Below are 26,621 nucleotides of genomic sequence, written 5' to 3' on the forward strand. Positions count from 1 at the left end.
AATATTTCCTTCTTAAAAAAAAAAGTTATGGGAAAATCATACCACTTCAGCTTGGAAGCCACACCTACTGTAACTTACGCGTTTAAAAAAAAAAAAAAAATGAGAGGCTTACCTCTCTTTCAGGGAAGGTTTTGTTCCCAACAGTTCAGGTCTTGCACTGCGGAGCGAGCCGGGTCAGCAGCGCTCTTTGGAGGCTAGCGTGGAGAACTACAGGATCCAGAGGTCTTTGGAAACTCCAGCAGCTCCAAGCTTGTTGGCTACCACGGTTTCCCTGAGGAGTGACGCTGTGAAAACAAACCCTGATTGGTCAGGCCTGAGCTGAATTCTCCATTTATGGACAGATTGCCCAGCCCGAGCCGAGGCTCTGCCGGAGGAGTACAGAGTTAGTGGCCGAAGAAAGAAGAGCGAGGCTGGGCAGCCAGGCAGACGCGCGGAGAGCATCGGGCTCACCTAGGCGGGGGGGGGCGCGAGCGCCTGGTCCGAGTGGACCCCTGCCCTCTGCAGCATGCGCCCCGCCTGCTGAGTCTCCTCCTTCTCGCCCTCACCTAGCGCCACCGATCCCGCCTGGATGGAGTCCCCCCAGGGTTCCCATTGGCTCCTGTGAGTGCTTGGGTGTCGAGAGCCCGTTTTTGGCGAAGGGGACCAACTTTTGAAGTTCTCCCAGGAGCCTGCGTTCCAGCCCCAGCTCCCCGGCAGCCGCCGCCGGCAGAGGCGCGACCGCGGCGCGAGTCACCATGGTGAGTTGGCCGCACGGCGTCCCGGGACCGCCTGACCCTGGGACCGGGCAGGAAGCGTCGGCGCGGAGCACCCACCTTGGGCGCGCAGCCGAGGCCAGGGGTGGAGAAGGTGGACGCGGGAGTCGGCACGTCGCGAGCTCTGATTGCCTGCTGCTTTCCGTAAACCCTGGCTGGGGGAGAGGGAGCGAGGGGCCAAGGAAAACTTTCTTTCAAGCCGCTTTGGGCGCCGCGAAACTTTTTGTGGCCGGGTTGCTATGGCTGCCAGCTGTCGGAAGCCAGCGTGGGGGCAGCTCTGCGCTCGGGGGCACGGCCCTCGGAGGGGACCCCTCTCTTTCCGCGGGGACGGTGGGGGCAGCGTCGGTGGCCCCGCGGTCCTGCCCGCGGCGGCGGGGAGCGCGGCACCGAGGCGCAGGAGCCGGCTCGCCGCGCCCCCTCCCCTGCGCGCGCCTCGCGCCCCCCTCCCCGCCGGCGGGCACGGGCGCCGGCCGCCTCCCCGACTCGCCGCCTCTCCGCCCCCCGCGCCGCCAGCAGCTGTCCCGCCTGGCAGTCACACGCCGGCGGGGGCGGCGCGGGCCGCACAAAGGCCGGCGGGGGCGCCAGGTAGGGCGAGCACCTGGCGCTGGGCGGGCGGCTGAGAGCGAAAGTGACCGGGCGCAGCCGGCAGCCTCGCGGCTGGTTGGGTCTCCGCGCCCGCGAGGCCGAGTAAACACCCCCACCCCCCACCCCTTCCCCGAGGGCGAAGTGACTGGCGCTTTTCGGGTGTACCGCGAACGGGTCGCACGGGAGGAAGTCGAGTGTTTTGTTCTTTTTCCGTTGGCACTTTGGGAATACAGGGAAGTGGCTGACTTTTTCTCACTCGGCTCTGACTTTCCCCCTACCCGCCCCCCAGCAACCCACTCCGCTCCATTAACCTGAGCCGCATCCCCCTGGGTTTGGGTATGGTGTTCGTTTCTATCCGAAGCACAAAGGCAAGGACTCGATTTTGAAGAGATTGACAGTCCATCCGAGAAAGAAAGAAAAAAAAAAAAAAAGTGCTACTACGAGGCTTCATAGTTTCCACACTTGCTTCTTTTCAAAGAACCCTGCCTGGGTGGATGACCTGATCCTCTTCTGGTTTGTTTTGTTAAGTTTTAATGACTGTGAATGGGGAGCTAAGTCAAAATGGTAACTGGTACAGCGCTGATTTAAAAATCTATCCCGCAAGACCAGCCTGAGAAATGTAGCCAAGGCCCATGCGAACCTGTATACAAAACTCAAAAGCAACTCTAAGACCCAGTGAGTGCTGTGTTTATTCAAAAGAATGCTTAAAAACAAAACAGTCTTTAAAAGGGCATCTTTGACAGAAGCTTTTTCTTTTTACGTAGTCCAGAGTTGTGTCACCTCTGCCCCTCCCTAAGAGGACACTTGATCTGTAAATAAATTTCCTCTTTAAGTTTCAGGGTTTAAGGAGTCAGTCTGCTCCACGTTATTTTTGGAGCCCCTGTAAGAGAACCATTTACTTACACTGATGTGTGGTGGGTGGATGAGCTACCTAATTGGGCCACTACCTAATCAGCCTCTTGGATTTCAGCAATGTGATAGTCCTGGTACTTTAGAACTGCTATAATTATTTTCCATGGTTCAATATTTCTAAAAACAAAACAAAATCAATATGTTTATGTCAAGAGCTTAAAGAAACTTACTGAATTCAAATACTTGAGCGCTACCTTGAGAAAGTTAACTTTGCCTCAGTGAATTCATTTTTCATGCCGGACACACTGCAAAAGTAGTCTCTGATGCCTGTTCTGGAGACCTGGGAAATAACGTGCTCATTTCGGCCACATTGCTTTTGAAGTAGATGGTCGATCGAATGGATGCGGAGGAGGCATGTTCTAAGGAAGAGAATTGTTTCCAGAGTTGCATAGTATGTCTGTCGGAGGACAGGGTGTGACTTACCTATTGATGGGTTCCCTGCCAGTGGCACAGATGGTGGTGTTGTGGCCAGCCAGGCGGCTATCAGTGCATTAGAAAAAAGTTAAAGCAGCTGCTGCCCTGAAACAGGACATGCGCCATCGCTCCGTCTACTAGAGGTAGAGTAACGTGGCCAAAATTAAATGAATCATTTCTTCAGTGGCTTGAGAAATTGTTCATTAGCTAGGTGAAGTTGTCTTAGGGCATCCCCCATCCTAAGTCGTCGGCAACCTCAGAATGTTTACTGTTGATATATGACCCTTTCAAGCCAAATGAGGCTTCATTTTGTGTTTCATTCACATCTGTGTGGGTCTGCCCAGCTGCATCCTTCAGCTGCTTAGAACAGGAAGAGAAGGGGCATTGCCTTCAGTGGGTGTGGCTGAGGGTTAGTATGGAGAAGAGACTCTGTGGGGCCCTTGGCTGGGCTGTAGGGAGAGCTGCTGTATTGTTGTGTGTTTGCCTGTTTGTGTGTGTGATCTCTTAGGAAGTCTGGTAGCACACGAGGAAGACTCTCAACCTGTCCCTAAGGCCCTGCCAAGACTCATTCAGTTGTGACTCATGAGGAAGATTGTCATTTTCTGATTCATGAGCACAATGTCCAGTGTAGAGTTCACCTCCTATCTTTTTCCTGAAAGCTCACTTTGGGACACTTTTCTCCATCTTTGGAGAAGCAACAACTATGTTTGGAGACTTGACGAACTGAAAAAAAAAAAAAAAATCTCTGCATGTCTTTATAATTTAGTGCACCTTGGTTAGGATGGACCCACATCTCCTTTGACTTTGATTAATAATCATAGCCTACTAAGATTTCCCTTGTCGAATTTGGCTTTATCGTCTACAAAGGGAGTTCTGTTTTAGTGGGCATGACAGCTTGGACTGTCCAATGGACTGGAACCCATGTCTGTAGCTCTGCTATCTATATATGTCAGGTGCAGAAATTATTATTCATAGGGCTTCTCTGACTTAAATATACTGAACTATTTGAGTAAATCTGAATTGACCATCACCTCAGACGATGGTCAGGATACGCCCCTTTCCCTCACTAGCATATTATTTGTGAGTAAATACAGATGTTATTTGTAAAAAAATACACAGGAATAGACTTATGTACTTAGAAATCTGTCAGACAGCTGACTACGAGGTAGGTAAGTTCCTTTGGGTGAAGGCATGGCACGTATTTAGAAAGTCTGGAATCCATTTCAAGTATGTTTTCTGGGAAGGTAACCTAGTCCACTCCCACTGATTAGTTTATCAGATTGCTAATAGTTTCCTGGCCAAAACGACATAGTACAAAGCCAAACCAAAACAAAAATGGGTTGAAGCACAGAAAAGTTTTGATGGAGGCAGAGGGGTTAGGGAAGGATATGGAATTCAGGACATTATCTAGGGGCCAGCTTGGGTTGGCCAGCCTCATGGGGAACGTTTGGTCGGCCCAGGGCACAAAGAGAAAGCCCATGGAGCAGCAGATAGAAAGGGATGGAGAAGTGGAGGAAGCAGACAGTAGCAGAAGAAGTGAAAGTCGCCTCCTTCACACTCCTGCAGGGGATTTCAGCTTTGTCCGTGGTTGCAAACTCCAATGTCTGCAAAGGCCAGGATACATACAATTTTTCATGGGGTGAGGCTGTCCTCTAGAGAGTAAATATACCCCTCTAAAGAAGCACCATTACTTGACCTTAGGCCATGGTTCGTGACAACTACCACATTACCATGGTTACATTGATCCTATTACATATTTCAAGGGAAGCTGGAAATCCAAATTTTTGTGCCAGACCGGTTAATTCTTAAAAGTGTTCTGATCATTGCTGCAAGGCCAAACACCTGCAGGTCAGCTGTTTGTAGCCACTCTATTGTAAATCTCAAAGTGGTGTCCCTGAGAACCACATGCTTTCTTCCATTCGCTCACCAGCAGGAATGTCTCAACTTTAACCATATACCAGTAATGGTGTTTCACTGATACATCCACACCTTCCCACTGGGTTTCCTTTAAGAGAGGGAGTTCCCTGGTATTTTCAGCCTATGGAATCACCAGGCTATTAACAAGGAAAATCTGCATCCAAATTTGGAGCAATCTAAACACCAGTGTAGATGTGTAAGTTGTATGAGTGGTGAGGCTGTGAACTGAACTTCTCTTTCTTAACCCATCACACCTGCCTCTCCACCACCACTACCACCCCCCCCCCCCCGCCCCCACCTCTTCTGGGGAAAATCCCCCCCCCCCAACCCCTTTATTGCATGCTAGACCTCTTTTATTACTCTTCTAGTTGAATCTCCTGGATTTGAGGTCTGTCTCAGGAGTTACCTTTGGGCCTAGATAATGAGCATTTTGGTAAATATTGACTTGGGATATGACTTTTTGCTCCTGTACTCAGTGTTAATGTCATGAGCTCATGTGAGACTAAATGAAAGAGAGAACATGTAATACTTTGCATTTCCTAATGAGAAACGATTGGGTCTCATTACTTGGTCAGAACTTGTGACAGCTATTTTCATTGGGTTCAAAAAGCAGAAATAGTTTGAAACCTGTATACCAATGCAAAGTATTATAAGCTTCATTATGGAATATATAGAAATTATGTACAGTCATGATTTTCCAAGCCTGAGTCATCTACTATTTTTTTTTCACAAAGATGCAGCAATTGTGTTTTCATCAATATGTTATTAAAATGATGAGGTTTTGATATTTTTATTTTATTATTTTTTTACCTTGCTGGGACTTAATATTTACAGAGCAATGAGGGGTTAAAGGTTAAATGCCAAAGGTACTAAAAATAAACATCTTGGCCTTACAAGCACATTCTGTAATAATGGTAAACAAATTGTGTCTTGAATTTCAGCTTCACAGTTTATTTTGGCAGAGACAAAAGGTTTTTGGGCATCGTAGCAAGGTATTTTTTTTAACCTATCTTTATGACAGCCACACTTGAGCAAAATAGAACTGTAAGAGTGCTCCCTAAAATCGAGGGATTGGCTTTGACCAGCCCTGGAACTTTGCACTGTACGTCCCAGGGAAGTCAGCCCGCCCTTCTGAGTTGCCACCAGGGAACAATGTCACTGAAGTACGAAGCACCTCTGAGTGGCCACTTAAGAAAATCTGTTTGTTTTTTTTACTTCTTTTTTGACCTAAAACTTTAGTGTTCAGCTTGATCGCCCATCTTACTCATACCAAGTCCCTCTCCACTGTTTCCAGAAGTTACATTCTGCCCTAAAGAAGAAATTGGCCCTTCTGAAGATGTGAAATATCATACGATAGGCTTTGGAGGACAAAGGGGAGGTGGCTTTTTCCAGGAATAAATACAAGAAACTGCTCTGAAGGGGGCCATGGTCTCTCCCCTGTTTTGAGTTCTGATGTGTTTGTTAAAAGTTCATTCATGGGACTTATAGTGATATGCTACATTGTAGAAAGTAAAACATACTACATTGTAGAATGCCCAGAAGAGATTTAAAAATTCTATCCTAGGGGCACCTGGCTGGCTGGGTCCCTGGAACATATGACTCTTGATCTCCAGGTTATGAGTTCAAGCCCCATGTTGGGTGTAGAGGTTACTAAAAAAAAAAAAAAAAAAAATCTTAATTCTATCCTAAATCCTTTTGCTGGACTTCACAGAAAAGTGTAGATGGGTTGACTTCTGAAGCCTCAGAAGTAGGATTTGACTGAACTGGTGCCAGGATTCATTTTCTGATCCCCATCAAATAAGGCTTTTCCCACCAAACTGTAGTGTTGGATTAGGGTCTGTTTCCTTAGAGTCTAGACATGACCGGGTAGTTTTCTTTCTTTCCTTCAGAAAAGCCTACTTGGAGGTGGAAGGTCATTTATTTTTGATTTATTACTGTTTCAATTTTTGAAATAAATTTGGAGGATTCACCTGTAATGTCACTACCCTAATAGTAATTATTTTCATGCTTTTGGGTTCCCTTCTAATCTGTCCAAATGCACACCCTTTTTATGTAGTTGTAATTATGGGCTAAATGTACAATTTGGGCTCTTGTATTTTTCCACCTATTTTATAAAACCTTTTCCTGGTAAGCATATTTATCACATTTCGGTGGTGGTATAGTAATTCCATGTAACCTGCTTACCCAGCCTGTCATAACTGTGCAGAGACTTTGCCTCTAGAGCTACGTACCAGGGAGACCCTCCCTGTCATTAATGAGCTGCTCAACTTCCTGTTGCTTTTGAGACATGTAGACCCCTCTCTAGTGCAGAATGTGAAGCAACACAGGCAGGCTTGGGGGACACTCCAAACTCCTAAGTCCTGCTATGGGTGTTCTCCCTAGTTTATGGCATTGGCACTCAAATGTGTAACACCAGTGGGTGTTCAGGCTTCTGACTGTAACTTGACAAGTATGAATGGTCTCATCAGAGAACGCAGGTAGTTGGAGGTGGGGAGCTTTGAACCCTAAAGTGGAAAAGACAACAGCAGTTACGAAAGACGTTATAGCATACATGCTTATTACTGGGTAGGAATCCTTACCAAATATGGCGGCAACCATTGGGAAATCAAAGATGAATTAAGCACCGCCTCTGGGAGGAGCTCATGTCTAATGGAGGAATGGTAACAAACAGCTTTCGTATAGGTGAGTTCACTTCTTCCTGCACCAATGATGGTTTTTGTTGCCATTTTATAGGTAAGAAACCAAAGTGTAACAAGGAAAAGAACTGTTCAGGGGGCATACAACTTGTGTGTAAGGAAGCAGGTCTTTTAACTTTATGCTCTTTCACAAGCAATTGAATACATGATTTCTAATTTGAAGTTTCTGAATCCAAGCATCTGTATATCGCTTAATCATTTCACCTACTTTTGAAGGAAGACAAGGTTGATTAAAAAATAATCTGTTTTAGTTAATTTTACTCAATAGTGCCAGGGTGGGATAATTTAGACCTAAGAACGTTGTCTGTCATGGGTAGTAAGGATCTTGGCTTTAATTTCCTTGTTTTGGGGACTTTGCATATCATCAAGTTTGGGTACTGGGTGATATCACACTGGGAATAAGGGTAAAATAAAAGTCATGCTAGAAAATGCTCTGATCTCAATTAGGTTAAAAAAGTAGAAAATAAGGGAAACAAGATAACCACAAGAAACCTAGCCCATTAGTCCTCCTACATGAAAGAAAACAAATAAAAAATTAGGACCACATCGTTAGTGGCTTAGTAACTTAATCGGTGTGACCAGCATTTGATGTCGACAGCAACTTAGCATAGTATTTTTTGGTAACAGAATGATGTAGACATTGTCATTGTCTGATTGTAGGAATTTTCAGCAACAACAACAAAAATAAGGTTGCTTTTAGTGCCCCAAGTAGATGCAGACCTTTGTCATAGAAAATTTTGAATTTAAATGCAGAAGCATCTATTAAGCTATTTTAAAGTATGAATAAAGATGGCTTCCTCAAGACTTGGGAACGCTTGAATACAGAAATATGTCTACAAAATCATAACAATTCAACTTACCCCATCAGCTTGTCAAACGGAGACTCCTCTTATTTGGGGGGTATCCTGAGGTCCTCTGAAAATATGTTGGAATCTATCGACCTGTGTCCCAACAGTGTTTGTAATAGTAAAAACAAAAACGAACCAGAACAATCTAAATGTCTGTTAGTAGAGAAATGCATAAATACACGCAACTTATTGGTAACCAAGTATCAGTATGGATAGATCTCACAAAAGTAGTGTTTGGTGAAGAAGCAAGTTGTAGAAAGATACATATAATAAAAACTAAGAAAAATTAAAAAAAAACTATACACAGTATATTGTTTGGGGATATGTATTCATACATATATATTTATGCATATATTCTTTTAAAAATACAAATCAGTGGACTGGAAAGATACCAAATTGAATCTGCTAAAGAGGGAAGGAGGGGCAGGCCTGGCTGGGTCAGTTGGTGGAGCGTCTGACTCTTGATCCCAAGGTTGTGAGTTTGAGCCTCACCTTTGGCTTAGAGATCACTTAAAAAAATAAATAAATAAGAGAGGCATGGAGAAAAGGGAGAAGACTGGGGTCAGTTGACTAATTTTAACACTTGGTAGTGTTTCATTTACTTTATAGATTAGAAAATCCAAAGCAAATATAATAAAATAGTATCATTAATTCTGGCCAGTGTGTGTACATACATATTTATTTTATTCTCCATACTTTTAACATCTTTTTCCAATTAAGAAGAAAAAACACATAAACAGACAATTCTTCATGTAATCTTAGGAAGTTCATAAACCTCTGAAACCCATACGATTTCATTCCAAGGGTTATAGCAAACATTGTGTTGAGATGAATATTAAGGTGTATGGTCAGTTGTGGATCTTTGCCTGATTATTCTGATGACAGTTGACATACAATCAAATCATTAGTCTCAATGAGTGTTATGTAAAAGAGTCATTAGGGGTTGCATCCCAGGATGTTCAGTGTATTAGTCACCTTTTCTTGCCCTATTGTGTCTGCTGGCTTTTAGTATAATAAACCACCCCAGACTTGGTGGTTTAAGTAATAAACGTTTATTATTTCTCATGATTTTGTGAATTGGCTGGGCAGTTGTGGGCTGGGTGGACTGGCTCCTCAGATCCCTGTGGTCAGCTGGTGGCTTGGCTAGGGATAGATGATCTGGGATGTCCTCACTCCCATGTCAGATAGCTGGCACAATTTCAGTTGGGGCAGTGGAGATGACTTTGCCGTGTATCTCTTGTCACAACAGGCTAGTCCTGGCTTATTTACATAGCAGTGGTCACAGGGTTCCCAAGAACAGCAAAAGAGAAAGCAAGCCCAGCACACACATTGTGTTAAACCTCTGCTTGCATCGTGCTTGTTCTTGTCCCATTGGCCAAAGCAAGTCGCATGGCCAAAGCCCAGAGTCAGTGTGGGAGCGGACTACCCGAGGGCCGAGCTACAGGTCCCCAGCCTCAACCTTTTCTTTCAGCTTGCGGTAATTGGGTGGATACCCTGAGGCAGGAATAGATTCAGTGGCAGCTTCCGTTTTTTCCTGGCTGACCCCTCTGAACCTCTGTGTTTGACAGAAGCCCCCATGTCTATTATACATCCACTGCTGTTTACCCAAAGCAGTTCCCAAAGGAAATGGAATGACAGTTCTTTTGCATTGTGGACACTCAGGATGATCTTCAAAATTGCTGTTTTTTTGTTGGAGAAAAAAGTAAAAGCAGAAACTAACAACCAGAAGAAAAGTAATTTTCTATCTGTTAAAGGGAGCTTTGTGAAAGTACCAAGTGTTTTACAAATAAGTCCAAACTGAGAGTGCAGTGAATCCTGCCAAACCAGACTGGGCTGGATGGCCTGTTGGACATGAGGGTGGAATAATCCTGTTGGGAACAGGTGGGGACAGTACTGCTCACTGCCTGATTCTGCCTTTCCAGCCAACCCTGAGCCATGATGTGGACAAAGCCTTTCTTCACACACACAAAAATACTTGTTTGTCTTGGTTGAAAGTCCTATCTTTTGGATTATTCCCCAAACAACCCCATGTCAATTCCATATTCTGTGAGCCACAGACTGTGTGCTATCTGTGGGCTCCTCAACAAGATGTGAATTGAGGACAAACTTAGCTTTAAACACAGTTCTCAAAAATGTGTTAACCCATGGGTCTTTCACTTTGACTTCCTCTCTTTCTCCCTCTCTCTTTTTAAATGGAAAAATTTGAACTACACAAATGGGGAGAAAACTTATTCCCCAGCTTCAACAGTGGACAATTCATGGCCCAGCTTGTTTTCTCTGTTTTGTTAATGGGGTGTATCAATCACATTGATTAACTTGTTGACATTGAGCCATCCCTGAATCCCTGGAATAAATCCCACTTGATCTTGGTGTACGACCCTTTTGATGTATTATTGAATTTGGTTCGCTAGTATTTTGTTGAGGATTTTTGCATCTATGTTCACCAGGGATATTGGCCTGTAATTTTCTGGTAGTGTTCTTGTCTGGTTTTGGTATCAGGGTAATTCTGGTCTTGTAAAATGAGTTTGGAAGGGTTCTTTACTCTTCTTTTTTTGAGTTTGAGAATGAGCATTAATGCTTCTTTAAATATTTGGTAGAACTTACCAGTGAAGTCATCTGGTCCTAGACTTATCTTTGTTAGGATGTTTTTGATTACTTATTTAATCTCCTTCTAATAATTTATATTTTCTATTTCTTCCTGATTTGGTGTTGGTAAGTCATAAATTTCTAGGAATTTATCTATTTCTTCTAGATTATCTAACTTATTGGCATATAGTTGTTCCAGTCCTTTCTGTATTCTCACCTTCCTTTGGTTTATTTGTTTATTTTTAAAATGTTTACTTATTTTGAGAGAGAAAGAGAGAGACAAACAGGACATGAGCAGGGGAAGGGCAGAGAGGGAAACACAGAATCCAAAGCAGGCTCCAGGCTCTGAGCTCTCAGCACAGAGCCCGATGCAAGGTTCAAACTCATGAACCATGATGTCATGACCTGAGCTGAAGTCGGACGCTCAACCGACTGAGCCATCCAGGCACCCCTCCCTTGGTTTATTTTGGAACAAATCTTAGATGTCATTTTATCCTATCTCTGTATTAGGTTGGATTTTACATAAGCTAAACTCAGCTCTTGGCACTAACTACTCTTTTGGTCTCCCTTTGACTTTGAACAGTACAGACTGTTTTACAGAATGATGTAGACATCTCCAGTCACTGGGCAGTCTTCTTGATACTTGTCCTGGTCCCATATCTAGGTATACATTGTCTTGGTATGTAGGACAGCAGTGGGTCCCCACTCTACGTTCCTAGCCATACTCAGTCAGGCACTTCCTTTAGGTAGGATTGGTAGAACCAGCTTGTGGTTATTGGTCTCTTCATTCCTTCTTACACAAGCCTGCATCACGGTGATGGCTCTACAAATAATACTTGTTTCTTCCAATGATCAGATGCATTTAAATGTAGACTGTCAGGGTGCCTGGGTGGCTTAGTCAATTAAGTGTCCGACTTCAGCTCAGGTCATGATCTCACGGTTTGTGGGTTCCAGCCGTGCGTCAGGCTCTGTGCTGGCAGCTCTGAGCCTGGAACCTGCTTCTGATTCTGAGTCTCTCTCTCTCTCTCTCTGTCCCTCCCCTGCTCACACTCTGTCTCTCAAAAATAAATAAATGTAAAAATAAATAAATGTAGAATGTCAGGACAAGTAATATCCTGGAGACTACTTGGGGATTTCTATGAAGTTGTTTGCTAAAGTTTGTGTCTGTGTTCATATGTGCATTTTTTCCAGGGAAGAAGATTCATAAATCCCCAAAGTGGTCCATGGCTTCCCCAGATGACCCTCGAGGGTCCAAAGAATTTAAATAGCCTGACCAAGGTCACTTGGCAAATTAATAGAAGAGGTGGCCTTAGAATTACAAGTCTTTTGACCCACAGTCCAGGGATCTTGGTCCTAAATCTGCTTTTACTAGAAAAGTTTAAAAATCAAACATAACAGGGGCACCTGGGTGGCTCAGTCGGTTGAATGTACGACTTCAGCTCAGGTCATGATCTCATGCTTTGTGAGTTTGAGCCCCACCTCAGGCTCTGTGCTGACAGCTCAGAGCCTGGAGCCTGCTTTGGATTCTCTGTCTCCCTCTCTTTCTGGCCCTCCCCTGCTCACACTGTATCTCTCTCTCAAAAAATAAATAAACATTAAAAAAAATAATAAACAATAATTTAAAAAAAAAAAGAAAATCAAACTTAATAAAGCACTAGGGAGAAAGGAGGTGGAAAGTGGTAAGTTAAATTTTTTTGTAAGATTCCCATGGAACTAAACCAATTTAAGTTACCATTACCATTACCAATGAAGTAATGGTAGGTATTATCTGTTGCAAACTAACTTAATTTTTCAGAATAATAATAAAGCATGAAAACAGAGTCACAGTGTTGGCCTCGTATTTATTATGTTTTTAAATTCTCCATTGATCACAAAGAGAAGTCTGTACCTCTAGTACAGACTTCAAATATAAATCAAGGACCTAAGGTTTTGACTTTAAGTAAACAATTGAAAGCTCATTATTTTCCTGGTAGGGATTTATTATTATTAATTATAAAATTAATGTTTATTAATTGAGGGTACATAATGAGAAGGAAATTACTGGACTCCAACCACTGGACTCTGTGCTCTGTGCTCTGTTTCTATCATCTAGGATTAAGGCTTGGGGTGTAAAAAAAAAAAAAAAAAAGGAACTCGGATAGTCTCTTCCTTCTAGCTCTTTCTCTCCCCTGCCTCTAAGCCCTCCCTGCGTCCTCCATCTGTCTAACATCCTGTTCTTTCCTCCTAAGGTTCTTGCCCTTCTAGATGGGGGAGCGATGAGGAGGAGGGTTGGAGAATGCAGGAAACATAGTTTGCACTTGCTCAGAAGTGAGACACATAATTAAGTCCACCACAGGAAGGGCAACTCGCTCCTCCCACCTCGGTCGGATCCCTCTTTCTCATCCTGGGTGGAGCCTGCCTAGCACAGCCTCTCCAGTGACTGTGGAGTGCCAATGTATCCAGCATTGTCTGGTCTACAGAGACAATAGACACTGTCATCATTGTTTGGGGCAATGAATCAGTCTTCAGTTTGCAGGAGCAGTTGTATGTAGGTGTCAGGTGGCAAAGGTGTATTTTATGTAATCTAAATATAAGATGTAGCTAACTGAAAGATTCCATCGGTTGCCGAGTCCTATGGATTCGACTTCTGCAGTGTGGCTTCAGTTTACCTTTTCGCTTTGCCTCTCACCTGGATCTCCTGGCCACGTCTAGCTACCCGCTGTGCCCCTTACGGGCAGATGTTTGGCTATAGTCAATCCCTATGGTCTAATTCTCCTTTTAGGCCAGTCCTAATTCCACCTTCTTGAGTCTCAGAGTTGGAAGTTATCTTCAAAAAACCCATGGCTGTTGGTCTGCAGAGATTCCATGATTCGTTATACGCGTTTAATCTTCTCTTCTGGTCAGTTACTTTTCAGGGAGAGCCCTTGTTCGTCTTTCTACCCCACCTCATTTTGTGATTTGTCCTGCTAGGTATACAGTGCTATTTTTATTTTTATTTATTTATCTCTTAAAAAAATTGTTTAATGTTTATTTATATTTGAGAGAGAGAGAGAGAGACAGAGAAAGAGAGAGAGAGAGAGAGAGAGAGAGGCAGAACTTGAGCCGGGGAGGAGCAGAGTGATGTAGACAGAATCTGAAGCAGGCTCCAGGCTCTGAGCTGTGAGCTGTCAGCACAGAGCATGACGTGGGGCTCAAACCCATAAGCAGTGAGATCATGACCTGAGCTGAAGTTGGAAGCTTAACCTACTGAGCCACCCAGCCACCCCTGTAGTTCTATTTATAAACATATTGGGGGAAAATGCTTGCGTTTCCTTCTGCAGTGTGTGACTACAGTCTTTAAAACACACCGGTTTTAAAGACTTGGTCTTTACTTGGAGTAGACAGAGGGCAGAACTGCCCACACAGTGCAGCACTCCCCAAGTCCACACCAGTAAACTGCTGCTCTTGGTGACTCAGCTAATGGAGTGAAACAGGGAGGGGTGAATCAGGGAAAGCGCCCCGTGATTCAAATGTCACCGGAGCCTTTGATTTTAGTGGGGATGATGCAGTTGTCTGATGTGGGTGTCACCCCTCACTTCATTCAGCTCGCCTCTGGAGGGAGAGAAGAAGAATAAAGATACTTAAAAGGGCACCTGAAAGCCGAGCCACTCATTCACCGAAGGCAGGAGAATCAGTCTGCCCACGGGTACCTGTCCTCACTCGCCAGCCAGCTATATAATGTTGAAACCAGGGCAGACACCCTTCCGCCCCTGCTGTTTCCGAATCTGTGAAGAAAGACAGCGCTCCCAGAAACTGGAATCTATTGTATCCATTGCCAGTGATCTTTGCTAGTATGGGGTTTCAGGAACAGGCAGAGATACAGATGGAAGAAGGGACTGAAAGAATTGAAAATGGGATTTTGAAGCAGACAGTATGCTTTTTTAATTGTGGTTTTGGAGGACAGGTTGACTTCAGATGTTTAAAATTCACAGGTAATCCAAATACTGGTAAATTCAGACTGTCCTCGTGAGATCTGTGTGCGGGACCTCCACACCTAACAGAGTGGGCAGATTTGTACTTTTTGAGCTTTTTGGAGTATGTTTTCCACACTCAGCTCCAGGTGGAAGGGATAAGGTATTCTAAGCTCTCCAGAGTGTGAAAGCAACGGCCTCCAAAGTGAGGCAGGAGGAAGCTGACGTCCAGGTGACTGGTGGAGTCTGGAAAGATACGTATGATCACCAGTTAGAACATTTTGAATGATATTTTGAATGGCTTGTACACCAGACATGGCAGAGTTGAGACAGGCCAGGTCAGTTGGGGCCCTCCTGCCAACGGGAGGTTTGGAGTGGTATTAATTCATTAAATATTTGTTTATTGTTCTCTCCTGCTAGGCTGTAAACTCCTTAAGGGGGATACAGTGTCACATTCGTTTTTGAGTTTCCATCACCTGGTGAAATGTCTGGCACGTGGTAGAATCAGCAACTTTGTGGAATTGAGCCCAACTGTTCCCCCACTAGACCAAAAATGCATGGAGAGCTGAAGACCTTTCACTGCAACTCTGCAGTGATGTTGTAGCCTGCAACAGAAGAGTGATTGATGAGAGCGGGTGGATTAACCTAGACAGTTAACTAACTGTAAACTGGAAATGTTTTTCAAAGATAAAAATAGCCCCCTCAGATAAATCCAGTAGAGCTTCCTTTTGAGTGTTCTTTTAATAGAACAGGATATTAGCAACTCTCGAGCTCAGCTCCTGGAAGGCAGAGACTGGAGGGAAGCTGGTGGGCTAGAATGGCTTCTGTATGGGACTCTCTCACTCTGTCGATTACAACCCTCCTACCGTTGAGACCAGGAGAGGTTCTGGGATTGCCCAAGGCCACACAACCAGTCCCAGCTTGTCCCCTCCAGGAGTAATGCTGCTCTTTCCAAGCAGACAAGGAAACAAAATTCACCCAGGCCCCCTGATGAAAGTTCCCAACTGCAGGGGCGCCTGGGTGGGTCAGTTGGTTAAGTGTCCAACTTCGGCTCCGGATGGGATCTTGCGTTTCATGGGTTCGAGCCCCACGTTGGGCTCTGTACTGACAGCTTGGAGTCTCGAGCCTGCTTCAGAATCTGTCTCTCCCCTCTCTCTACCCCTTCCCTGCTCATGCTCGCTCTCTTTCTCTCTGTCTCTCAAAAACAAATAAACATTAAAAAAAATTTTTTTTAAAGTTCCCAACTGTAAAGGGAAGCATTCTCAATCAGGTGTAACCCGTGACCTCGCTCTCAGGCTTTTCACTGCTAGAGGTTGTGCCAGGCTGTGGCCTATCACTACCAGATAGGATAAGAAGGTTTTCCTCATTCAGCTATGTGGACCATCAGAATGTAAAATTACCTGACCAAGTTTAGATCTGTTCTGGTTTAAAGAGAATCCGCTGCCTTTGTTTTTCCTTAGCGAACTAACAACTCACCTGCCCAACTGGGATCTCAGTTTCCCCCTCTTCCCAAGGCCAGTTTGTCTCCAAAGAGACATGCTAATGGCTTAATTGTTTTGTTTATTCTGCTCCTCATAAATTCTGGTAGCTTCTTTTGCATTGAGAGTAGAACTTTTTTTTGAGTGTCTTGGCATTTCCTTTTGTTTTGAATGGCTCTTAACGTTTGCTCCTAAATGTTTTTTTGAAAGGTTGGTTAGCTCTTAGTGATAGGTGTGGCTTTCTGTAAATAGGAGGTTTTTCTGGGTGTGGAATGGAGAAAGTGAAAAGGGAGGGATTTTAGAAAGAAATCCTATGCACTATATCTATATGACAAACAGATCATTTTGGAGCCTGATATTTATGCACTTATGTTCGCTTGGCTCACATACTTGAGTTTTGGGGGTTAAAAGATTAACGCATGCAAAGGAATGTTGATATTTAGCCTGACAAAAACTGTGCATTTACAGAGCTGTGGTTTGCTTTTCAAAATGTAGAAATGTAGAGGTTTACTTCTTCACCTCTGACAAAGAATTTCAAGTATGAGACTCTTCTGGCTCATGTAGTAAATGCATTTTTATAAGTTTCATGTAAATGACACATTCTGGATCAAGAAACTTGATAATGCACTAGGAGGATAATTCTCAATGCAGCGTGGAATCTGACTTTGGTGAAGGGAAGACTCTTGCGAGGGAAGGTTGAAGAAGGTTAAATACACTGAGGTTGGTTAAATCGGGTATCCTGGCCCCTTGGAATAGAAATACTTTCTCTCCTACCAAGTGGAGTTTGGAAATTTCAGAGCTGGGAAATAATGTATTAGATTTTGATGTGCTAAATCACTTGAACAAGTAATGAAACTAATATTATACTATAACTTAACTAACTGGAATTTAAATGAAAAACTTGCAAAAATAAATCATTCAGACAAGTACACGATCACACTATTTTTGGATGTGTCTGTAATTATGCAGGGTTACATGATGATAAAATTTTCAGTGGCTTTTCCAGTTTCTGAAGGTATTCTATCCTTTGCATTCTCAGTCAGTCCGCCTGGAGACCTTAGTTTTTTTGTGGGAGTATGGGTCTATAAATTTAACAGCTTTTCACACCCTCCAAGAGAAGAGAAATCTGCTATTGGAATGAACAATTACTGGGGTGTCTGGGTGGCTAAGCTGGTTAAGTGACTGCCTTTAGCTCAGGTCATGATCTCATGGTTCATGGGTTCAAGCCCCACATCAGGTTCTCTGCTGTCAGCACAGAGCCCGCTTCGGATCCCCTGTCCCACTGTGTCTGTGCCCCTGACCCACTTGCATGCTCTCTCTCTCTCAAAAGTAAATTAAAATAAACTAAAAAAAAAAAAAAAGGAATGAGCAGTTATTGAGGACCCACTCCGTATTGTTCTGCTTTTGTACCTCCTTTGAGGTAGGTATTCGTTTTCCGCCTGCAGACAAGGAAACAAAATACCATCTGAAAAGTGGCAGAGGATGGATTTAAATTCAGCATCACCTGAATCTGCTGTGGAGAGGAGCTGTCTATTCCTAGACACGTGCACATTCAAGTTGTGGGGTCTATGGGCCAGCAGCATGGGCACCAACTGGGCTGTTGAAAGAACTGCAGAACTTCAGGCCCCACCCCAGACCTCCTGATTCTGAGTCTTCATTTAAATGAGATCCCAGGTGAGAAGGCACTAGTGCACAGGAAACCTGTGGTCTAAGCACGGTGACATGACTCGAAACAGGTGCCCAGTGGAAGCCTGGTGTTGTCCTCCAGGATGCCGTCTTACAAGGACAGGGATGCAAACAGTCAATCATCTCTTATCTTGCTGAAGCAGAAGTGACATGGCAATGCTCAGGAGCCGGGTGGACAGAAAGTTTTCTCCATCTGAGGCAGTTCTGGAGTCACGCCCGGAATCAGGGGCTGCCTGCAGCCTGATTGGAAAGCCCTCCACCCAGAATGACTCCTCCGAGGCTCCTGTCAATGCCGAGCTTTGCCATTACCGGTTGCTCTGAGCTGCTGCATCATTCTTGATAAAATGTTGGTTGGTTAATAACATCTCTCTGTAAACTAATCTATCAAACCTTCTAAAGCTGCCCAAGAACAGATTCTGTCAGGCTGGAGAGAGAGAGAGAGAGATACAGACTTGGGAATATCAATAGCGAAAAGAGTCCAGCCTCCAGAACCATTCCAACCCTGGGGCTACAGAAAGTGTCCTTTGCCTTCTCTTCCTAATTCGTACAGCTAGACTGGAGACATCAGGGGCCTTTTCTGTCCCTCTCTTCCTTTCAGGACTCCTGCTGGTCCCAAACCTTGTGAAGGTGTCCTCCTTTGCTCAGCTGTCATCCTGGTTTGAATCTGCCTTGTCTTACGCTGGGACCATCACAAGGGTTGCCTAAGTGATCTTCCCTGTCTTCCCCCTTTAATTTACAGGAAGAGCAGTGCCAGAATCATTTTCCTGGTAGTACGGCTTTACACCTGTCACTCTTACTCAAAAAACTCTCAGCTCTTACAGAAAAGAGGTTAAAGGCCAAAATGTGGATCCGTCTCAAATCTATTCCAGGCTGCCCCTGGAATATTTTCCAGTAGTCCTTCTGGAATGTGTAAACTCCATGGGGCAGCCTGAATGCCTTGTCCCTGCTATTAGCTCCTAGCATAGTGCCTGCACACCATAGGTTTTCAATAAATATTGATTGAACGGATGAATGCACAAGCTGATTCTCATGTTTTATAGTCTGGCTAGAATTCACTCCTTGGTCAGGCTGTTCTTAATGACTGGCCTTCCATTCCCTTTCTTGCCGTTTATCAGAATCCTCTGAGGCCCACATAAAGGCTCATTTCCTGGAAACTTTTGATTTAGCTCACTGAGTTCATTTCTTCTTCAAATCGTAGCCCTTGTCATGGAGTTATTTGTTTGGTGCTCAATTATATGTCATCTCACATCGCTATCTGTGTGTGAGTCACACTGTATAGATAGACTCTAAACCCCCTGAGGCCAGAAACAATTTGCATTTCTTTATACTTTTCAGAGTTTATCCTCTTTCCCTTTGGCCTTTTCTCATTTTCCTGCCTCCTCTCCTTGTTCCCAGGTCGCTCTTTGACCACACTTGTGTTGGGTATTCCTCTGGGTTGTGGATCAGGCACCCGTCCCCCCTGGAATGTGTGTGGTCCCTGGGGACAGGTACTGCGTCACCTGGTTTCTCCCTGTGTGAATGATGGATGCTATAAGCTTTGTCCTTCTGAATTTTCTGTCCCTCCTTTTCGTTCCGCCCAGTTCCTGGAACTCCCGTTTTTCCATTAATGCAAATATGATCATAGTGAATAAAAGTCAGTGCCCTTGTGACTCAGTGTATTTTCCAGCTAGAGTGTGAAGGTGTCTTAGAAGCCACCGGAGACAGCAGTAGTGGATCTGTTTCACTCTGAGGGGGAGGCAGGAGCCTGCCTGGGGATCAGGAAAGAGGTTTGTTTCTCCTTATGTTTCCTGGAACAAAGTAGAACAAATTATTTAGCCCTGTACTTTAATTTCATTTTTTAAAAAAAGGAAGTAAGAGTGGTTTGCATTCTTTTTTCTAGTAGGTGCTGCATGGAGTATCAATAAGAACATAAAGTGCTTTGAATCCAGTCCTTGTGACATGCACAGCACCATAGCCCTACCCCGGCTGAAGCTCTCTACTACATGCCCCTCCTTTCTGGCTCTTCTGCCTCCCCCCAAAGCTGGAGGTGACTATTCCTAGTACATTAGCATTTTTCTTTTTTCTTTTTTTGTTTATTTATTTATTTCAAGAGAGACAGCAGGAGTGAGGGAAAGGCAGAGAGAGAGAAGAAGATGGAGAATCCCAGGCAGGCTCTGCACTAGCAGTGTAGAGACCGATGAGGGGCTCCAACCAAGGAAGCCTCGAGATCGTGACCTGAGCTGAAATCAAGAGTTGGATGCCTAACTGACCAAGCCACCCAGGCACCCCGCATTAGCATTTTTCTAATAAACTTGTGCCGTCTGGCTTATTAAACTTTACGGAAGTTATTGCCAGTCTTTTAACAGATTGTCTTTGAAAGAGTTTCATGTTACCTGATAAGGAAATACATCAAAATTGGAATCAATTGAGTAAGGTTAGAAATGTTTGAAGACCATTCGCAACCACGTGGATGGAACTAGAGGTTATTGTGCTAAGCGAAATTAGAGAAAGACAAATATCATATGACTTCACTCATATGAGGACTTTAAGATAAAAAACAGGTGAACATAATATAAAAACAGGGAAGAGGACAAAACATAAGAGACTCTTAAATATGGAGAATAACAGAGGGTTACTGGAGGGGTTGTGGGGTGGGATGGGCTAAATGGGTTGGGGGCATTAAGGAATCTACTCCTGAAATCGTTGCACCATATGCCAACTAACTTGGATGTAAATTTAAAAAAGAAATAAAAACCCTGACAGGATTAAAAAAAAAGAAAAAAGAAGTGTTTCAAGAAAAGAGACACATCTCTGCTTGACCTGCTCAGCTTCTAATTTTCACATCTTACTAGCTTGGGGAGGGATGAATGGCAGAGAAGAGAAATCACAGGATGAAATGAGTCAGTAATGAATTCATTGAATTTGGGCAGGGTAGCTTGCCTATTTGAAAAATTCTTGGCAAAATTTCTCATCACCCTCCTCCATAATTGGCTGGGTATTTTAAAGAAGACGTATTGCATTTGAATTTTCTGAATAGAGAGAGTTCAGCTCAGCCTTTTGTATATGGTAGGTTGTTCAAAGTGCATTACTGGAAGTGGGGAAAGACACCCTTTGTTTCTTTATTCCTGGGCTGGAGGAGGGAAAGCCTGGTATAGAAGCGCCCTAAACTCATGATTATATCCTTTTCATAAACATGACAGAATCTTCTGTTAGAAAATTATAACTGCAAATAGAAATAATGAAAGAGCCATATATACATACTTAGACGTTCACTTGAGAAGTTATGGTGGAAAATAATTAATTACTAGCCAAAATAAGGTTTCTAATGATCCTTCCCCTCCCCCCCCCCCCCCGCCGCCTGGGTGCCCCCACTCCATGCCCAAGTCTTACCTACACTCAACAAAATCCCATCCCCTGAAGCCTTCTCAGACAGACCCCTTCCGCTTCCATGTGTCCATGGCACGTGTTTAAATCGTCTTCCCCTCACACATCATGGTCTACCTGGTGTTAGAATACTCAGGGTTCTGTGTCTCACTAAGATGTGGAACTCTGGAAAGCAGGGGTTGTTTTTGGACATTAGCCAGTGGTCTCCATCTAGTTTAGAAGCACCTGTGGACCTTTTAAAAATGTCAATCCCTGGGGGTGCCTGGGTGGCTCAGTCGGTTAAGTGTTGGGCTCTTGATTTTGGCTCAGGTCGTGATCCCAGGGTTGTGGGATCAAGCTCACATTGGGCTCCGTGCTGAGCATTGAGGCTGCTTGGGATTCTCTCTCTCTCCCCGCCTCTGCCCTTCTCCCCTGCTCGCTCGCTCTCTCTCTCTCTCTCTCTCTCACACACACACACACACACACACACACACACACACACACACACAAAGTCAATCCTTGGACTCCATCCTAGACCAGTTGAAATCAGAGTTCCTGGGATGCCCTCAACTGTCTTCTTACCTTTCAAAGTTTCCTGGGTGATTCCTAAAACAAGCCAGGGTTGTGATTCAGTGTTAGTAGAAGATATTTAAGTATTGTTGACTCTGCCATAATTTGGTGCAACATCAAATTCAAACCAATCAGGAGATATATTTGCCATGCTGCAGCAAACCAGTGAACTTACAGGAGATTTTTTTTTTTTGGCGAGAGAATGGAGGGAAGGGATGGGGAGTATATTTGTTTAATGACTCTGACTTCTGTAAAAGGGAGACTAGTTCGCAGGGAACCTTATAATAGAGGAACCTCTGTGTGAACAACACTTGGCATGACCCTGGCAGCCTTCTGCCTCTTCCCCACTGTGGTCATGTACCCTTGAGCAGAGACCTCCAGAACATGGCAGGATATCAGGAGAGATGGTTTTCAGTAGGTTTGGGATGAGGTTCAGGCATCTGTTTTTCACAAGGGTTCCAGATGATTCCTGAGAGCTTGAGAACCACTGTTCTATAGGACCGTGGAACTGAAAACAATGTGGGTGTTGTATCATAAGCACTGGGTCTTTTTTGGGAGGTGGAGGGGTTGGTTTTTCTTACCCCCAAATTGCACAATCATATACATATTTTCTCTAGAACTTTTGTGTAGTTTTATTTTTTTAAGTTTTTATTTATTTATTTATTTATTTATTTATTTATTTATTTAATAATCTCTGCACCCAACATGGGGCTCGAACTCATGACCCTGAGATCAAGAGTCATGTGCTCCTCCGACTGAGTCAGCCAGGCGCCCCTAGAACTTTTATGTAGTTTTAAAGTTTAGCTTCTTACATGATCTGACATTTACTTTTCTGGTGTGAGAGACTATACCCCATAGATCCTTTTCCAAATGGATATTTAAATAATGATTCTAAAAATAATTTATTAAAGAACACATTCTTCATCTTCTGTTCTTTTTTTTCCCATTTTTTAAAGTTTATTTTATTTTTTTTTTAATTTTTTTTTAACATTTATTTATTTTTGAGACAGAGAGAGAGCATGAACAGGGGAGGGTCAGAGAAAGAGGGAGACACAGAGTCTGAAACAGGCTCCAGGCTCTGAGCTGTCAGCACAGAGCCTGACGCGGGGCTGGAACCCACGGACCGCGAGATCATGACCTGAGCCGAAGTCGGACAGTCAACCGACTGAGCCACCCAGTCACCCCAAGTTTATTTATTTTTGAGAGAGAAAGAGAGAGAGAGAGAGAGTGCAGGGGAGGGGCAGAGAGAAATGGAGAGAGAGAGAATCCCAAGCAGGCTCTATGCCGACAGTGACGAGCCTGACCCAGGGCTCAAACTCAGGAACCGTGAGCTGAAATCAAGAGTTGGACACTTAACCAACTGAACCACCCAGGTGCCCCTGTGTTTTCTTTTCTTGATTAAAAAAAAAGAGAAAAGCAAACAATTTCTCTCAAATGTCCTAACGTACTTTGTGTAGGTCCGTTTCTTCATTACTGAAACAGCTTGGACCATCAGGTCCTCATTCTGAAGACTCACGGCGGCCGTGTGGCCCATGACTTGCAGAAGCAAAAGGTGGACCAAATGCTTTGGTAGCAGGACACACCCTGCAGCTGTGCTTCTGAATAGATCCCTGATAGTGGCCAGATGTTCAGGGACGAATCTCTTCCTAAAGGTCAAGAAAGCACAGTTAAAAGTGAAAAGAAGACAGAAGTGTTTTAATCGTATTTAGAAGAATGAGGGATTCAGAAGTGGGAGTCAGGCTTTTTGGAATCTCAGTAGGAAAACAAAAGAATGATTCCAGGAATCAAATAATTCTAAGAACTAATTATATAAAACATTTTGCAAACCATGAAGTGATATTCAAATATATTAGGAAGTACTAACTCCATGTGTTCTAGCTACATTTGAAAGACTTCCAGAAAATAAACAATGTCATTGCTGAGTAAAACTTGGTCTGTCGACCCTAGGATTCTTCTTGTGGCTTAAAGGAAGTTTTACGGGAAAGCAGAGGAAACTGTAAAATAACACTTTAATTCAGGTACCTGTCTATAGCATGAACAACACCTAGAAAGCCTTCGGGATTCTGGTAATTGGTTGAATATGCTATCTATTCTAAGTGTGCGGGCTAAATACCTATTCATTCCCCAAGTGAGGACATGGGATAATAATGTTCCATTATTAGCAATTAATTAATGATGTCCTGGTACCTCTCTCTTTGCATTTCCCTGTCTTTCCTCAGTCATCTTGTGTCACAGGGAATACAAAAAGTAGTTGGCCAATTCTGTTTTCTGGCATTAAGATAAAAGCCAAGTTAAAGACAAATGCTTAACCGTTGGGTAATAACAGCTAGTGAATTGAGAGTTTCCTGTACAAAGGGATAAGTAGTCTGTATACCCAAGACATCAAATTACTCTTTTCATTTTCATATTTTCACATTATGTTCTGCCATGTGAAATAAGCAGATGTGAGATTTTTTTGGAATGTTCTAGTGGTTACAGGTTAGAGACGGTTGAGATGCCCTTTCCCTGGTCAGTCGGCTAAGTGGTCATCAGCCCCTACCCTCCTGAGAGCCCGTAGAGACAGTCCAGGTGGGAGTGGGATATGACTTGAGGAGCAGAGTTGGCTCAGGATCTCGTGGAATGATCTTAGTGGGAGGTGGTCTGAAACCACAGAGGAAACAACTCTTTGTGTACAACTTCCCACTTTATACTTTAGCAGACAGTGTGCCTTCATGGACTGATAGCATAATCCTCTCTGACCAACGGGTTGAGAAAGAAAGTTTGCTGGACACAAACTGGGAGTCAGGAAAGCACTGCTTGCCGAGTAAGGCATTTAGACTCCTCTTTGAGGCAAAAGGAAAGTTTTAACACTGACCTAGTTTAAGGGGTTACTGTTATTTGGGGGGGAAAAATCCTGTTCGTGAAAATAGAAATTTGGACAGAAATAAAAGAGGCTACCAAATTCCTAAGTCATCTATTAATTTTTTTTCAAACTTAATTGCATTTTCTTGGCCTCACAGTGCAATTGTTGCTATGGGCCCACTTTAGTTACACCTAGTAGCTGAATCTGCAAATACCACAAAGCTTTACTTCCGTCAGAAGGATTTCGTTTGATTAATTTACACTCTTGGGTGACATTTCTTAGTTGTGTAGGAGGGAAAAAACTAGCTTAATTTAACCACATTAGCCACATCATGGATGGGGAAATGTAGGGAGTGTGTAAGTGATTTATTTGCCTTATTACTTAAGTGAAGATGTTTCTGGCTTAGGTTTTTACCTCGTCCTTTAAGAGCTTTACGAGCAAGATATTTTAGGCTATGGTAGTTTGAATGTTCTTTTAACTCCGGCACTGCAGGCTAAGGCTCTAATTTCTGCCAAATGTGAAATAGTGGAACAGAATAAAACCATGTGCTTTACATTATAAAAGTTATATCTGATGGATGTTCATGTTTAGAAAAATCACAATCAGGCTCACCATTTGTAGATATGGATAACACAACTTCTTTGCCAAACAAAGTTGGTTTCATCCTAATTGCTTACCTTTATGTGTTTTATTTTCGTATCTGTAGTAAAATAGATTTGGTTATACTTAAAAACCGTTCAGTGGAAATTTGTAGTGTGGAGCCTGGTTTGTTTGAGTCCTGGCTCTTGTAATTTTAGAGCCATATCTTTGATTTGTTCATAATATTCATAGTAATAAATCACCTCCCAGAGTTGTTATAAGGATCAAATCAAATCTAGTTATCTGGAAGTGTGTTGTAAATTATAAATAATTTAATAATTGTAAGGAAGTATTATGTAAACATTGATTTCCTTTAAAACTAGGGGTACCTAGGGGCGCCTGGGTGGCTCCGTCGGTTAAGCGTCCGACTTCGGCTCAGGTCATGATCTCACCGTCTGTGAGTTCGAGCCCCGCCTCGGGCTCTGTGCTGACCGCTCAGAGCCTGGAGCCCGTTTCAGATTCTGTGTCTCCCTCTCTCTCTGCCCTTCCCCTGTTTATGCTCTGTCTCTCTCTGTCTCAAAAATAAATAAGCGTTAAAAAAAAAAATTAAAAAAAAAAAAAACAAACTAGGGGTACCTAGGTGTATGCTGTATGACTTGCTGAAGGTACCAGAGAATTTTCCGGATGGTCCAACATGAGTCCAAAACTCAAGTCCTATTAAAGACACATATTTTAAAGATAAAAGACATTTGTCACAGCATTCTGAGATCTAGATCTTAAAAGACATAAATTAACATTGAAGGATTTTTTTTTAATCCGGGAGAAAGTTTCAAGAATTTCTTTCACTTTAGGTATTGGCTGGGTGTAATTGGGAAGAGGAGTAGCAAATAGGGAGCACCAAGGGACTGGTCCTCTGACATCACCAGAGAGATGCCCACATCACACAACCAGGATCTTATCATGTGAGAAGGGCATCAGAAGCATGTGTGCAAATGGTGCTGCATGTATTTTTTTTTTCTTTTTTCCGAGAGAGTGCAAGCGGGGAGGGGAGTGGAGGGGGAGGGAGAATCTTAAGCAGGCTCCATGCTCAGTGTGGAGCCCGAGGTGGGGCTCGATCCCATGACCCTGGGACCATGACCTGAGTGGAAATCAAGAGTCAGATGCTCAACTGGCTGAGCCACCCAGGCGCCCCGGCGTATATTCTAAATGACATTTGTAACACCTTCTACGTAAACTAGGCCAATCACAGTTTCAAACGATAAAGGTTCTTTTGCACCATCGTCAAAGGGTGTCATTTGAATTTATTGGGTTTTTTTGTTACCCCATCGTGCCTGCCAAAGTTTATTGGTAAATAAATACTCAGGCTGCTTAGCAGTGGCTGTTCTCTAGGGCGTGGAGTATAATACACTTTAAGTGCAAGTCTGTCCTAGCCTCTAGCCTCTGAGTAGCTGGGAAAAACAGGTGCTGGACTTCAGAGAGATCTGG

General features: G+C 43.6%; 1 protein-coding gene across 1 annotated transcript in view; it reads left to right on the plus strand.

Annotated features, from left to right (window-relative positions):
- The first annotated feature begins 345 nt into the window (after nucleotides 1-345).
- Nucleotides 346-26,621, plus strand: part of MYO1E (myosin IE) — a 214,086-nt gene continuing 187,810 nt past the window's right edge. Inside the window, exon 1 of the mRNA XM_042941875.1 lies at nucleotides 346-737. Coding sequence (XP_042797809.1) covers nucleotides 735-737 — 3 coding nt within the window. The 5' untranslated portion in view covers nucleotides 346-734. The remainder of the gene's footprint in view (nucleotides 738-26,621) is intronic.

This window comes from Panthera leo, chromosome B3, assembly GCF_018350215.1.
Source record: "Panthera leo isolate Ple1 chromosome B3, P.leo_Ple1_pat1.1, whole genome shotgun sequence".
Classification (NCBI taxonomy): Eukaryota; Metazoa; Chordata; class Mammalia; order Carnivora; family Felidae; genus Panthera; species Panthera leo.